General features: G+C 56.2%; 1 protein-coding gene and 1 pseudogene across 1 annotated transcript; one reads left to right on the plus strand and one right to left on the minus strand.

Moving 5' to 3' along the window:
* The first annotated feature begins 1,425 nt into the window (after window positions 1–1,425).
* DOLPP1 (dolichyldiphosphatase 1) lies at window positions 1,426–10,598 on the plus strand. Its single transcript, XM_039861531.1, has 8 exons — window positions 1,426–1,569; window positions 5,181–5,281; window positions 5,529–5,613; window positions 5,708–5,807; window positions 6,037–6,135; window positions 6,668–6,796; window positions 7,274–7,363; window positions 9,131–10,598. Exons 1-8 carry the CDS (start codon window positions 1,494–1,496, stop codon window positions 9,165–9,167), a joined length of 717 nt encoding a protein of 238 aa, XP_039717465.1. The 5' UTR covers window positions 1,426–1,493; the 3' UTR covers window positions 9,168–10,598.
* A 2,002-nt stretch (window positions 10,599–12,600) lies between these two features.
* LOC120601837 (uncharacterized) lies at window positions 12,601–12,719 on the minus strand (annotated as a pseudogene).
* Window positions 12,720–13,861: the final 1,142 nt, after the last annotated feature.

The raw sequence follows: 13,861 nt of genomic DNA on the forward strand, positions 1-13,861 counted from the left end.
ATGGGGCCAGCTGACCCAGCCCAGCCCAGCCCAGGCTGGGCTGGGTGGGGAGCTGAGCACAACTGAGTGGGGGCAGGGGCCCTCCTGGCTCACTGGTGTGCTCTGAGTCACCATCATCCCCTTGCCCTCTCAGCTGAGACCACGGGTCTGGCTCCAGCTGTCCTGCAGTCTCACGGAGCAAGACATTCTGCTCGGTGAGATTCCCTGATTTATTTTCACTTCTCCTAAGCATGTCATTTATCAGGCTCCTGTTCTAGGTCTGGCCTGGGCCAGGCTCAAGTACATAACAGGCCCTGTCTTCACGGTGCCTTGGGCTTCTCCAGGCATGGTTGGAATCATTTGTAATAGAACCCCCGGAACTCATGAGAATGCAGACTCTGAGGCTCCAACCCAGACCTACTGAATCAACCCAGACCCCAGTGGGAATCCAGAAATCTGACCAGCTGATTTGGTGCGCATGACATCAAAGAACCAATTCTTACTGGGAGAGATAGACAAGGAGCTGACTGCAGTCCAGGGGTCATTGCTGAGGTAGGAGAGGGGATGTAACTGTGGGGGCCCAATGGAGGTCCTCACCTGGCCACAGAAACCTCTAAGTGAGAATAGACACCTGAGCAGACTTGGCCAGGCAAAGTGAGGCAGGAGGGGTGATGTATTCCAAGCAGTGGAACAGCATTGTGCAAAGGGCACTGGGCACTTTACCTGGTAATTCAATTTAGCCTGAGAGAGTGAGGGTAGGAAAGAGACAGGTGGGTGGGAAGGTGTGGCTGTGTAACAGGTCTACTGAGGAATGTTTTGGGAAAACTGAGGTATAGGTGGTAAACCGACTTCTTGTTTAAAATGTTCCCAGGATGCCTCGTTAAACAGCATAAATGTGATGGAATCAATAAATCTTTGTTAACTCAATGAAAAGAGTCTTTCTTAACTTCAATTAAGCTTCCACTCTTATCATCCGAAATAAGTCCCCTCCGGTTCTTTGGCTTCAGTTTACTCATAACGAAAAGTGAGTGGGTTCAGACCCCGCCGTGCCAAGTTTGCCTCCCCGTCTCGAGTATGCGCTCCAACTCGAGGCAGGCTCCGGCAATCGGGGAAGACTTCACTAGGTGCAGGTCCCAAACAAACCAAAGCTCCCACCAAAGTTCAACACGCCTCCTAAGCTAACGCCTGATTGGTCTGCCCTGCCTACACTGCGAGCCGTTCTCACCTTCTGATTGGCTGTGCAGTGCTGAAACCCTCCTCTTCTACGATTGGCTAGAAAAATACCTACGCTCGCCCCGGATTGGGTGCCGGTTTTGCCGGCTCGCAAGCTCTTAGGGGCTCCGCTCTCTGATTCGCCGAGCGGGCCAGCCCAACGGCCTGTACGCTGAATGGCCGCGCCGCTACCTGTATCGGCCTTCGATTGGATAAGCGGCGCCTCCTTGGCGTGATAGGTCAGGACCACCGCCCCCTTAGCTTTCCATTGGCTGCCCGGCCAAGCCCGGTCTCCGGGTAAGATGGCAGCGGACGGTCAGTGCTCGCTCCCCGCTTCATGGCGGCCGGTGACCCTCACCCACGTCGAATATCCAGCAGGTAAAAGGCGGCCCCGGCTCCGAGGACGCCTTCCCGGGGCTGGACTCTCAGTCCTGGGTGTCTGGGCCCGTGCGAGCCCGCGGAAGGGACGCCGGGGGATCGGGGTGGGAACTGTCAAACAGTGAGCCATGGAGGGGCTCGGCCGGCGCGCGCGCCGCGCAGGCGCAGTAGTGCGGCGATGAGCTGGGCGAAATTGTGAGCGGCTCGCTCGCGCACTCTGCGGCTGCGCCGCCAGGGCGCTCCCCTGGGTCCCGGGGCTTGAGTGGGCTGTAATAAGGTGGGGGATCTCTATGAGGCGGGAAAAGATTACTGGCCTGGACCTGGGCCCTTCTTCTCCGCCCTTCCCGGAGCCAGAGAGGCCTGACTCCCTCCTGGCGTGCAGGGAGTGCCTGTTTCCTTCTAACAGTGCTTTTGGGATGCCCGTAAGAGAATGAGCTCCTCGTTGCTGAGAATGTGCAAACCGAGGCCGGTCAGCTGTTCGTTGTTTGAGTACTTCTGGTATGCCATGCCCTGTGCAGGGCACTGTTCCACAACAGAGGGGAACGGATGAGGGGCAGGCACCCCCAGGATCTTGACTTCTGGAGCCTGCCATTGGATACATATCTGGAAGCGCAGAGTTTTCCAGCTGGGAGGTCCTTTAGCTACCGTTCTGGAGGCGGTTTAGTAGAGCGGTGCAGAGTTTGGGCCTCCGGTGCCTGGGTTCAAATTCAGGCTTAGGCCTTGTGCAAGTGACTTCACCTGTCTGTACCCCAATCACTTCATTTCTGAAGTGGGACTAATCACAGTGCCTTCCTTCTAGTGGTGGTGTGAGAATCAAATAACAGGGAGTGTGAGAAATGCTGAGTGCAATGCCTGGCATACAGCGTTCAGTAAATAACTGCAGTTAATATCCTATCTTCCTAGGACCCTCTCAAGCCCACCCCACCCTCCCTTGGTAGGATGGTTGAGTGTCACGTGAGCCCCTCATTGCGCCTCCGTTGCCCTGGGAAGGGCCTGCTCATGCTGCTCTTTTGGGCGGAGATGTGAGAACCTGGCCCTGCTGAGGGCCCCAGGGCTGGATGCCAGGGAACTTTGACCCTGGATGTTCTGAGTTATACTGGGAATGGGGTGGCCCTGCCAGGTGCTGGGCCCCACCTGCCTGCCTGCCCACCATCCGTCCATCCGTTAATTCAGCCAGTATCCATTCAGTGCCTCCTGAGTGCTAGGCCCTGAGCTGGCTCTGGGTTTAAAATGGCGAACAGGCTGATAAATTCCTGAAGTCCTGGATTGCGAAAAAATCCTACTTTACAGGAGGGAAACCAAGGCCGGGAGAAGGGAAGGGACTTGGCGAAGGCCTCAGCACCCTCATGACTTCCCCTCCCTGGCCTCAGAGTGCCTTCTCTGAGTGCTCTCAGTCTAACAAGCGAAAAGAAGGAACCTGGCAGTTGTGAGCAGCATGGCGCAGGCTGTGATGAGGGACCCTTTGCAGGGACCGTGGGTGCCCAGAGGAGGGACCTGCCTGAGCCTGGGGGCGTCCCATGAGATCTAGCTCCCTGTTAACTCTTCTTGGGCCCCCTGTACTCCTCCTTCATACCCCTCATCACACTGATCCTTGCTTCCTTTATCTATTCTCCATTTACTATCGTTTTTGAGCCCTGCTAAGTGCCAGGCACTGGACTGAACTTGGGAGATTGAGTGGGGTGTAAAGAAACCCCATCCCTGCTCTCTTGGGACATGTAGGGGGAGACAGACACAGCCCGGTATCTGCACTAACAAGCAAATCATGAATGATGTCCAGTTACAGATTCCTCCACCAGACTGAGAGCTCTGCAGTGGCAGGAATGTGTCTTTTTTCTGCCACAGTGGCGGGTACTTAATTCATGTTGAGTTAACTCAGACAGCATCCCAGGTGGGGGAAATGGTGTGTGCAAAGGTCCAGAAATAGGACAGAACACGGTGCATTCAGGAAACTAGAATTCTGTCCCAGAACAGGAGCAGTGCCTGAGAGGGGGCGGGGCTAGGACTGCTCAGTGAGCTGGGCTGAGGTGGGACTTATCCCAGGGGCCGAGGGAGCCGTGGAGAGGCTTGGAGCAGAGTGGTGAGGCCAGAGTCGCAGACAGCATCTGCAGGAAGGTCCCAGGCTAGCACCAGGTGAGCGACAGGCCATGAAGATGGCCAAAGGTTTGGGGGCACCAGCTACCCCTTGATGTCCCAGCGCCCTGGGCATCAGCTACGCAGCTGAGAGACCCAGAATCTCAGGGCTGGAAGGGGCCGGGCCATTGTGTGGGTGAGGAGGCAGAGGCCCAGAAAAGGCAAGGGCCTCACCCAGTGTCACCCAGCCGGCCTGTGGCAACACTAGCACTTGAACTTAGGTCGATGGCCTATTCTCCCAGGCCAACTCCAAAAGCTCTACCCTGGGTAGGTGTGGGTGAGGCCAGGTGTGTGCCCATCTTTTCAGCCAGGAATCTGGGCTCAGCCCTGTGTGGGCACCATCGCTGCTGCCTGTGTGAGGCCAGGCTGGTGGTGTGGGCCATTTCTCACGCTGGGTTCTCCCAACCTCTAGGTGAGCAGAGCCCTCAACATGGAAGTGTCCTGGGTACCGGGGACTGAACTGGGTGTCACACAGGCCCCGTATCATTAAAGCTCACACAGCCGTAGGAGGTGGGTACTAATATCCCCATTTTACAGGCAAGAGAGCTGAGGCTCAGGGAGGTGGAGTCTTGGCCTGAAGTCACACAGCCAAAAAGTGCTGGTGCAGGAACTGAACCGTGCCCTCTGACCCCAGAGTGGCCAGGTAGCTGCTCTGTCTTGAATGGTGAGGGTGGTCTTGGTACTTGGCATCAGCCCCACCCTTGAGCAAGGGGGAAAGTGGCTCTCGTCTCTCGGCCACAATGCCCTCATCTCCGAAGAGGGGCTGGCAGTCTTCACACTGCCTCCCTCCCTGGCCTGCTAGGAGCGTAAAAATCAGGTAGTCAATAGGTAGCCAATTTCTTTCCAATAGAGAAGCGGTGAGAAGCAGTGGGCGGCCGTATCGGGCAACACAGCCTCCTCACCACCCCTGGCCTTGGTCCTCGTTGGAGTCTACAATGTAGACTCAAGTCTGTGTGGTAGCCAGAGAATACCAGCTTCCCCTGGAGGCCCAGGGTTCAGCAGGGGCAGCCTCAGGTCAGTACTATGTTCCAGAGGCACCCATGTGCCTGCCAGGCTGCCCCCTGGTACAGGGTCCAGCCTCTGGGGTCAGACCAAGCTGGGTTCAAATTCCTGCTCCGACAGGCCCAGGCTGGAGACTTGGATTTTAGTCCAGCTCCCACCTCCTTCTGGCTGCATGACTTTGGGCAAGTCACACAACCCCTGTGGGACTCAGTTTCTTCATGTATAGAATGGGAACTATGAAGGCACCTGCTTAAAACTCATGATCTGTGAAGTTCAGTGCTTAGTGAATAGACACTGGCACGTCTTGCCTGCGACTGAGCTGCTGTGGGCCGCTGGTAGACTGAGGGGCCCACACCTACCTGGCCCTGCCCTCTAGGCCTGCCGGGACCCCCTTTGTGGCCCTATTTGACTTGCAGGGGGCTGGTCCCTCTTCTGATGCTTGTGCTGTGTCATCATCCCATTCTCTCTGTCTCGCCCAGGTGATCTCTCTGGCCACCTCCTTGCCTACCTGAGCCTCAGCCCCATATTCATCATTGTTGGTTTTGTGACCCTCATCATATTCAAGCGGGAGCTGCACACGGTGAGTGAGTCTGTCCCCCTCACTGCTCCCGGGTGCCCCTACCCCAGGGAGAGGGCTGTACCATTTCATCCCAGGTGCTTCGCCTCCCCTTCCGTGCCTCCTTTCCTTGAGGAGCCTCCTGGCTGGTTCCGGTTCCACATTGTTTACCAGTTGGGCTGGGAGGTTCAGTCGGAGATCACAGACTTTGGGGCTGGGCCGTGGCCAGCAGGCACACAGAGGCCCCGCTGACCACACATCTTCCCGGCAGATCTCATTCCTCGGGGGCCTGGCACTGAACGAGGGGGTCAACTGGCTGATCAAACACGTCATCCAGGAGCCGCGGCCCTGTGGAGGTAGGGTCCGGGCCTCGGGTCTGGGGCTCTCCCAGGTCGGGGTGTTCCTGGGAGGCCTGCATTCTCCCCTCGTGCCCTGTTCTCTCTCCCCCAGGTCCCCACACGGCAGTGGGCGCCAAGTACGGGATGCCCTCCAGTCATTCCCAGTTTATGTGGTTTTTTTCCGTCTACTCCTTCCTTTTTCTGTATTTAAGGTGAGCTTCTGCCCTGGCTGGAGTGGCCCTGAGCTGGCCTAGTCCAGGTTCCACCAGGGACTCACTGCGAGCCCTTTGGATGCCCTTTGGGGCTTGGCCTCTCTGAGGGTGGGAGTAGCTGCGTCTAGGGCAGAAGGCGCCCAGGGAGTGAACAGTGGGGCCAGAGGCTGCTTGGGAGGCTTGGGCTCCCAGCTGCAGGCTGAGGCCTCTGACGGGCCTGTCTTCCCAGAATGCACCAAACGAACAACGCCAGGTTCCTGGACTTGCTGTGGAGGCACGTGCTCTCCCTGGGTCTCCTCACCGTGGCCTTTCTAGTCTCCTACAGCAGGTATGCAGGGCGAGAGGACCCTACCCCACAGCCTGCTCACTGGGTCTTGCTGGATTCTTGGTCCCTGTTGGATCCCACTGTGGACCCGAGTCCCAGAGCCTGTAGGGCAGGGCTGGGAAAGGGGTCCTACAGGCCTCTTGTTTTAAAGGGTCAGGACTCCACTGCCCCTTCCAGCTTCGTCCTTGCTCTCTCCTCCTGGCTGAGCCCAAGGTTCTGGGGACACCTCCACACATCAGCCATCTGTTCCCAGCATCCTAGAGGTGCTCTTTGCAGACAAACTCAGAGTTCAAGGGCTGGACAGAAAGGAGGCAAGTCCCAGCTGTGAGCCATGTTTTCACTTTGAGTTGGGAGAGCCACTATCGAGGTCCAACTCTCCTTTCTTCCGAAAACAGATCTGAGGCTCTGTGTTCATAGGAGTTCGTACCTATCTGTGGGTGCACACGTGTCCCTGGGAAGCTGGTACTTGGGCATGGAGGCTCGTGCAAGCCTGTCTCTGGCTGGCTCTCATGAACTTCCCCTGTTCTTGGCCCAGAGTCTACCTGCTTTACCACACCTGGAGCCAGGTACTCTATGGGGGCATCGCTGGAAGCCTCATGGCCATCGCCTGGTTCGCCTTCACCCAGGAGGTCCTCACCCCACTGTTCCCCAGGATAGCAGCCTGGTAATTGCTTCCTGCCCCTGTTGCTATCCCTCCCGCCTTCCCAGGCACCAGTTTCCCTCCTGTGGGAGGGGCCAGGGCTCCTGACTCCAGCCTTGGTCTCCCTGTGTGGCCCTAGTGTCCAGGCTGCTGGTGGGCATTAGGCTGCAGACCCCACTTGCCTGGTATCCACCTCCCCCAGGGTTTCCTTGGGCCCAGAAGCCAAGGTGTCATCCTCTGTCCTCATCTAGACTCTCAGGGACTTAGAAAGCAGCCTAAGTCCTGCTGGGCTGTGTGTACTGTGGGGCAGTGCCCCTGCCTGAATGTCCCACAAGTGACACATCTGGGTCTCAGTCGCTCTGGGGTTATAGGCCAGGCAAAGATTGAGCGGGGGGCGGGAGGGGGTGCACTGCTGGCCCTAGGCACTGATGGGGGCGTCTAGCTTGATGACAGGATCATCCCCTGATGTGGTCCTGGGGTTCTGGGTGTCTGTCTCTCCAGGCCTATTTCTGAATTCTTCCTAATCCGGGACACAAGCCTCATTCCCAATGTACTCTGGTTTGAGTATACGGTGACCCGGGCAGAAGCCAGGTGAGTTGAACAAGCCCCAGGGCAGCCACTGCCCTCATTTTTGGAGGGTCCCCCAAGAGCCAGGTATTTGCCTAAGCACTTGTCTTGCGTCTTCCCCTGAACCCCATTTTACAGATGAGAAAACTGAGGCTCCAAGATGACAGGAGGAGTCACCTGACCGATGACTTACAGACCGTGGGTGGGGGAGCTGGGCTAGGAACCCTGGCTGTCTGGCCCAGAGCCAAAGAGCTGGGCAGCCGAGATTCTTAGGGCGCCTTTGCGTGGACATCCCTTAGGCTGTTTAGTAGGTAAACCGAGGTGCAGTTGTACAGCAAGTTGGTGCAAAACTGGGCTTCGGAGTCTGCTGACTCAGCTCTCCCTCCCCACTTATCCCAAATCCAGGGTGGGGTGCCATCGGGGGTGGGGAAGGCGCGGCTCCTCCCCAGCTTCAGAAGAGAGGTTTCCCCAAGGCGCCATTCGAGGGACCGTGGAGCCGGGCCAGGGCGACGCGTTGCAGCAGGCAGGAGATGTGTCTAGTGCATCATGGTCCAAATTATCGTAACGAGCTTAAGGGTAAAGCACTGGATCCATGAGGATTTGAGGGGGTTAGGGCGGCAATCCCATTACTGGAGGAAAGGCCCCAGCTGGCCCAGGCTCTCCACCTGGCACCCTGAGTGGCCCTGCCCGGCCATATCCCGCCCCTCTTGGTCCTGTCCCACCTGGTCCCGTCCCGCCTAGTCTCACCCCAGCTGGCTGGCCGCCCCCTACCTTCATTTACCAAAGTATCCACGCGTACCCACTCTGTGCTAGGCTGTGTGCTGGGGCGGGCACAGAGTGAGACAGCCATGGCAGTCAGCGAAGACACGAGGAATAAGTCACCTGCCTGTGTGATGAGTGCCCTGGGCCTGAGAGCTCGTGACAGGAACGTGATGTTGGGGTGGAGTTGTCGGGCCCGCTGCCCAGGGGAGACAGATGAGAGGGGAGAAAGCACGGGCCTATTGAAGTTGGGGTTTGGCAGGAAGGTGCCGTCAGCAGAGGGAACAGCATGCTCAGAGCTTCTGAGGCAGGAGGAAACTCGGCGAGTCCACCCAACCGAGGCCTGAGGCTGGCGTCTAGGGAGCAAGGGGGTGGCGTGAGAGAAGGCAGGAGCCACATCACACTGGAGCTGTGGGCACAGTTAGGTCTCTGAATTTTAACTGGGACTCTAGAATGCCCCATTCCCCCTTCTGAGCCTCTGCCAGCCCCTCTAGAAAATGGGATTGTCCCACCTTCCCTGAGACTCCTGGGCCTATCACTGATGTAGCCACACCCCAAAGCCAGGTGCTCAAATCCCTTCCATAACCTCTATCAGTTCCACCTTTGCTTACTATACCTCCTAGGTGGAGAACTCACTACCTTACTGTCTGTTTTGGTCAATAATAACAGAACCCTGCTTGTGCTGGCTTATCTGTAAAGGGGAGCTTCCCATAATTAGTTGGACTCCAGCCAGGCCCTTTTTGCCTCTGTCCTCACATCCCGGCCCCACCCCCACCCCCACCCCCGTCTCCCGGCTCTGTTCCTGACTCCAGAGCTGAGACATCAGAGATGCAGGTGAGCTAGAGATAGACCCTTGTTAGGCCCCACGTCCCAGGTATCAGGGCATTGGCCTGGCTTGAGTCAGTCACTGGGGCCACTGGGGGTGGGTATTCACCCATTTCGATAGGACTATGGGTAGGGAGGGGACAGCTAAGGAAATGGGTCACTGAAGGCCAGGAGTCCCCTAATTTGACCCCCACCCCCATTTTGCAGGAACAGACAACGCAAGCTGGGGACGAAACTGCAGTGACTGGTGAGCGTGGCTGGGTCCAGCCTCCAGATCTGGCCTGCGTGAAGCCTTGCAGGATGGACGGAATGACAGACAGAAGGATGAAGCAGAGACCTCTATAGACCCAAGTCACCAAGTGGAGCCTTTTTTTTTCTTATTTTAATTTTAATGAACAAGGTGGACCAAAGGGCCAAGCCAGCCCCTCAACCAGGACCCTGGAGGGCCTGCCGCCAGGGGTCACACGGCCGGAGACCCTCGCTGTGCTGCTCCTAGCCCCCGGTCGGGCGGAAAGTGCCCTCGGTGTGGGCGCTGGGGTGTGGGGTAGAGGAGGAGGGCTTGCACCTCTGGTCACGGGGCCAGGAAATCCAGGTGGCATGAAAAATATACACTATTTATTTTTTGGTTTTGTCAAAAGCAGCTGGGATTTGGGAGATGGGGCTGGGAGAGCCTTCTCTGCGTTGGCTGCCCCAGGTACAGATGGGCCCAGGTCAGTTTCCCAGGCCCTTTGCCCTGAGCCCAGGGGGCAGACTGCCTCTCCTTGGGTCTGAGAGGTGGCCTGGGGGTCCAGGAGAGGGGAGCACCTCTGTGCCCTCCCTGCCACCATTGCCATTCCAGAACCTCGTTCAGTGTTTCCTCGTCTGGGGGCCGGGGCCCAGAGAGAGCGCGCATCCGGCGGCTGCTGTCCTTGTGTCCTAACCCCCGTCCCCACCCTGCACCACAAGGGCTTTCTCTGGTCCCCTGTCCCCAAGACAGCGGTCCCTCTCTGACAAAAGAGCCTGCACATGTGGGTGAGCAAACCCAGGTTGTTTACAGCTCTTTCCTGTCCTGCCATCCAGCAGTTAGTCCTCATCTCCATGCGAACAAAACGCAAAGGAACGGGAGCCAGTGAGGGGTGGGGCAGTGGGCGCCCCCTGCCCGCCCCTCCCTCTGTGCGCTCTGAACATTCCTTGTCCGTCCGACCCCCTCCGAGAGGCTGGGAACCCACTTGGGGTCACCGTTGAGCCTGTGTCTGGGGTGTGGGTCACAGGTCCCCAACTGTCCAGGTCAGGGAATGACAGCCCCTCTGAAAGGGCCTCGATCTCTAAGTCGCTCTAAAAATGGAGTTGTGGAATAGACATGCTTCCAGCTCTTGGAAGTTTCTAGAACTGACCCAGGCTGTTTGGGACCTCCTCACCCCCCTCTTTCCTTTGTGGAGGTTCCCAGTCTGCTGCTGAAGCACAATATTTTGGTGCTTTCTTTTCTCATTTGTTAAAGACAGTGTCCAAAAGCCATTCCAGATGCCAGGACCAGGGGCCTATTTATGGGGAAGGTTGGTCAGTCCCCACATTTTCTTCCCCTTCCCTTCTTATTTTTAACTTTTTGCCTGAGACAAGCCAAGTGTGAGGTGGTTTGATTTAAGAAAAATCAATGAAATTGTTTACTATTGTTTTAAAATAAAACCTTGAACTCTGATAGCTTGAGCACACGTTGACTGAGCTCATGAGAGGCGATTGGGGGCAGCTGCGGGGACACGGGACATGTAGAGCAAGGATATGGTTAAGACCATAGAGATCATAAGCATCTCTGAGGCATCTAGTTCCTTCCAGCCCCCAAAGCCACAGTTTGAGTGGCCTGTGTGACATTTCCCACCAGAGCCTGAGGAGACCCCACTGCCACGCGGAGTGAGGAGGTTCCCCCATTTTCAGACCCAGTCTGCCTCCCCGTGTGGTCCTGGCCAGCTCTGGTTCACCTCTCAGTAAGCCTGGTTCTTCCTCCATGTGACAGTCCTGGAGGACTGGGGACAGCCAGCGTGCCCTTCCTCAGCCTCTGCCGGGATAAACACCTCCAGTTTTTAATTCAATATTTCTTGAGCACGTGCATGAGTGAGGATCTCGCTTTGGAAAAAATAATGCAAACTGAGCTGGGTTTTTGGAGACCTTGTGGGAGTGTGTTAAATTGACCCCGAGGGCTGGCCAAGGTGGGGAGTCTAATCTTTGATTCACTGAGCTAAGAACTGCTACACCGTAGGGTGAGGGAGTCAGAAGTAATACTGTCCTCACGTGAGCTTGAGGCTGGGTTAGGGCCCCCAGCAATCCACAGAACCTTGACATTCAGTTAAGGTGACCTCACCCCAGGGTGAGGCAGAAACAAACATCTCTGGAGGATGGAGCCTACATCCTAGACTTCAATTACTTGTATGAATAGTTTTTAAATTACAATGAACAGAATGTGGATAAAGATGGCCAGGTACAGAGGCGATGACAGCGTGATGGAGAACTATCAGTAAACAGTGGGAACAAACCCGCAAATACCTCAGGTGCTGGAATGATCAGGCACAGACTGTAAATTTTATGTTTTAAAGACGTAAAAGGCACACTTGAAAATATCTGCAGAGAATGGGAAACTGTAAGGTGAACCCTGGCAGATTTTAAAAAGAATCAACAGAAAATTCCAATAGCTGAAAAACGAGCTCAACAGGTAGGTTTCCTAGCAGCCTGAACACGGTTAGTAAACCAGAGGGGAGGGCAGAAGGAGTCTGCGTGGAGGGAGGGGCTGCCCGGTGAGCCCTGGGTATTCCCTGGGTCCCCGGTAAACTCACTGCTTTCACCCCAGTTGACACCTGTCCCCACCCACCACCCACCTTCAGGTAGCCCAGCTCCTCCTTTTCCTGTTCAGTTGGTCTCCAAGCCTTGCTCACTCTGCCTCCTAAGTGTCTTTGAAATGTCCACCTCTCTCTGCCTCCCCGTCCACTCTGTGGGCCCACCCCCGCTCCCCCCAGTCCCTGCCTGGAGGCTGCAGGGTCTCCCCACAGGCTTCCCTCCTCTCCATCATCAGCCCCTTACTACCACTTCCTCAGCATCTTCCTAAACACCCTCCATGTCTCAGATAAAAGCCCAAGTCTTTAACGGGGCGTTTGCGTAGGCCTGTGAGGTCTGGCCCTCCGCCTCCGCCGTTGGCCAGCCGGCCACTGCCCTTTTCCCAGGAAGAGAGCCAAAGTTCAGTTCACGCTAACCTGGATAGACAAAATTAGGGGATCTAGTAAAAGCTGAGTCATCTTTAGTTCATTAGTTTATTACGTGTTTAAATTTCAAATAACGTATTGCACAAAATATATGAATTTAGAATCGTTCTTTTTCACTCATATCTTTAAAAAAAAAAAATTAAGTTCTTCATCTGCATCATTGGCATCAGGGTCTGGTTGCCCCAGGGGCCATCTCTGGGTCAGCTGACCAAATTCCCCTGGGTCCACTGGCTAAGCGGTTATGGATACAACAGCACTTTCTGGATTTCATGCACAATTCGGGCACTGGAATTTCTGTCCCAAGCCACAAGTGCCCATTGGCATAACATCCAGAACAGTGGATTTTATTTTTTTTTAATTTAATTTTTTTTTTAGGCAAGGCAACTCTTTGACTTCACGGATTGCAAGGACCTTGTCAGCTTACAATCTCTTATTTTTTTTTTTAAATTTTTACGTGTACAGCACCGGGTCTTCCTAGGTGGTCTCCCATCCAAGTACTAACCAGGCCCGACCCTGCTGAGCTTCCGAGATCAGACAGGATTGGGCTTGTTCAGGGTGGCATGGCCATAGACCCAGACAGTGGACTTTAAAAATCAGTCCCGTAGGTGTGTAACCGCAGCACTTATCTCCTGTGTGTCCAGAGACCTTTAAAGCACCTGCCTGTCCCACATCCAGCACTTCAAAGTGTGAGGTCACAGGTCACAACCTCAGGAGTAATTACTAAATGTCATTGTTTCTTTGCCTTTTCTTTCCCTCTCCGCATTCCATCCACCACTGACTGGGGTTATTGTAGGTGTCAAAGTGCCCTCCCCAACAGCGCTTTGTGGCTCTCAACTGCTGAGCGGGCCTTCGTTGGAGGCCTGTGACAACTGAAAGGCAATGGATGTCCTCACTTATGGAGTGTTTTGGGGAAAATCCTGCCTTATATTCAGATCCATATGGTTCTTAGAACTCGAGTTTTGGGGGTCGTGAGTGTCTGTCCATGCAGTGTCCTTGGCCTGGCTCGCTCTCACCTCCCCTGCGGCCCAACCTTAGTGCTGCTCACCCAGCACCCACTCAACTCCTGCTGTGGGTCCGTGCTTCCTGGGACTCCCAGTAACCCCTAGAGGGGGCAGCATCACCCCCGCCGTACGGATGGCACCCAGGCTGTGTACTGTCATGGTGTTCCTTCCCAGGTCCTCCTGCTCATGGCCCCTGAAGGGCATTACCCCACCCTGCCGGCCCTGCTGGGGGCCTGAGTGGCCAGGCTGAGGGCAACACCCTCGTCTGGGTTCTACTCCACGCTCCCCGGCACCTTGGGCAAGTGGCACACCCTCTCGCTGCCTCATCGGAGAGCGAGAACGCCCTGAGTGCACACCCCTGCATGGCTGCGGGGGGATTCGGTCAGGCCCAGCGGGTCCCCCGGCCCAATACGGGTCGGTTCCACCAGGTCGACGTCCCGGCCCAGCCAGCGCCTCCCGGTGCCTCACAAGCCGTGATGGTCTTCCCTCCTCACTGGCCCATGGGCCCAAGTCTGGGGCAGTGTCCACTCATGGCCTCCCTCCTTCTCCACCCCTGCCCGAGGTCATCTGGGTGGGTGTGGCGTGGGGCTGGGGGCTTGGCTACAGGGGCTCCATACCCTGGCCCGAAGGAGACAAAAATGTGACCTCTGAGAACCTCTGCTCTGCCATTTAGTGGCCTGATGACCTTAACTTCTCTGAGCCTCAATTTCGTC

The sequence above is a fragment of the Pteropus medius genome, unplaced genomic scaffold (assembly GCF_902729225.1).
Source record: "Pteropus medius unplaced genomic scaffold, Ma_sr-lr_union100, whole genome shotgun sequence".
Lineage (NCBI taxonomy): Eukaryota > Metazoa > Chordata > Mammalia > Chiroptera > Pteropodidae > Pteropus > Pteropus medius.

Coding starts and splice junctions, on each gene's coding strand:
- DOLPP1 (XM_039861531.1), top strand. CDS start 1,494: ATGGCAGCGGACGGTCAGTGCTCGCTCCCCGCTTCATGGCGGCCGGTG. Junction 1,570..5,180: donor CCACGTCGAATATCCAGCAG/GTAAAAGGCGGC, acceptor TGTCTCGCCCAG/GTGATCTCTCTGGCCACCTC. Junction 5,614..5,707: donor GGAGCCGCGGCCCTGTGGAG/GTAGGGTCCGGG, acceptor TCTCTCCCCCAG/GTCCCCACACGGCAGTGGGC.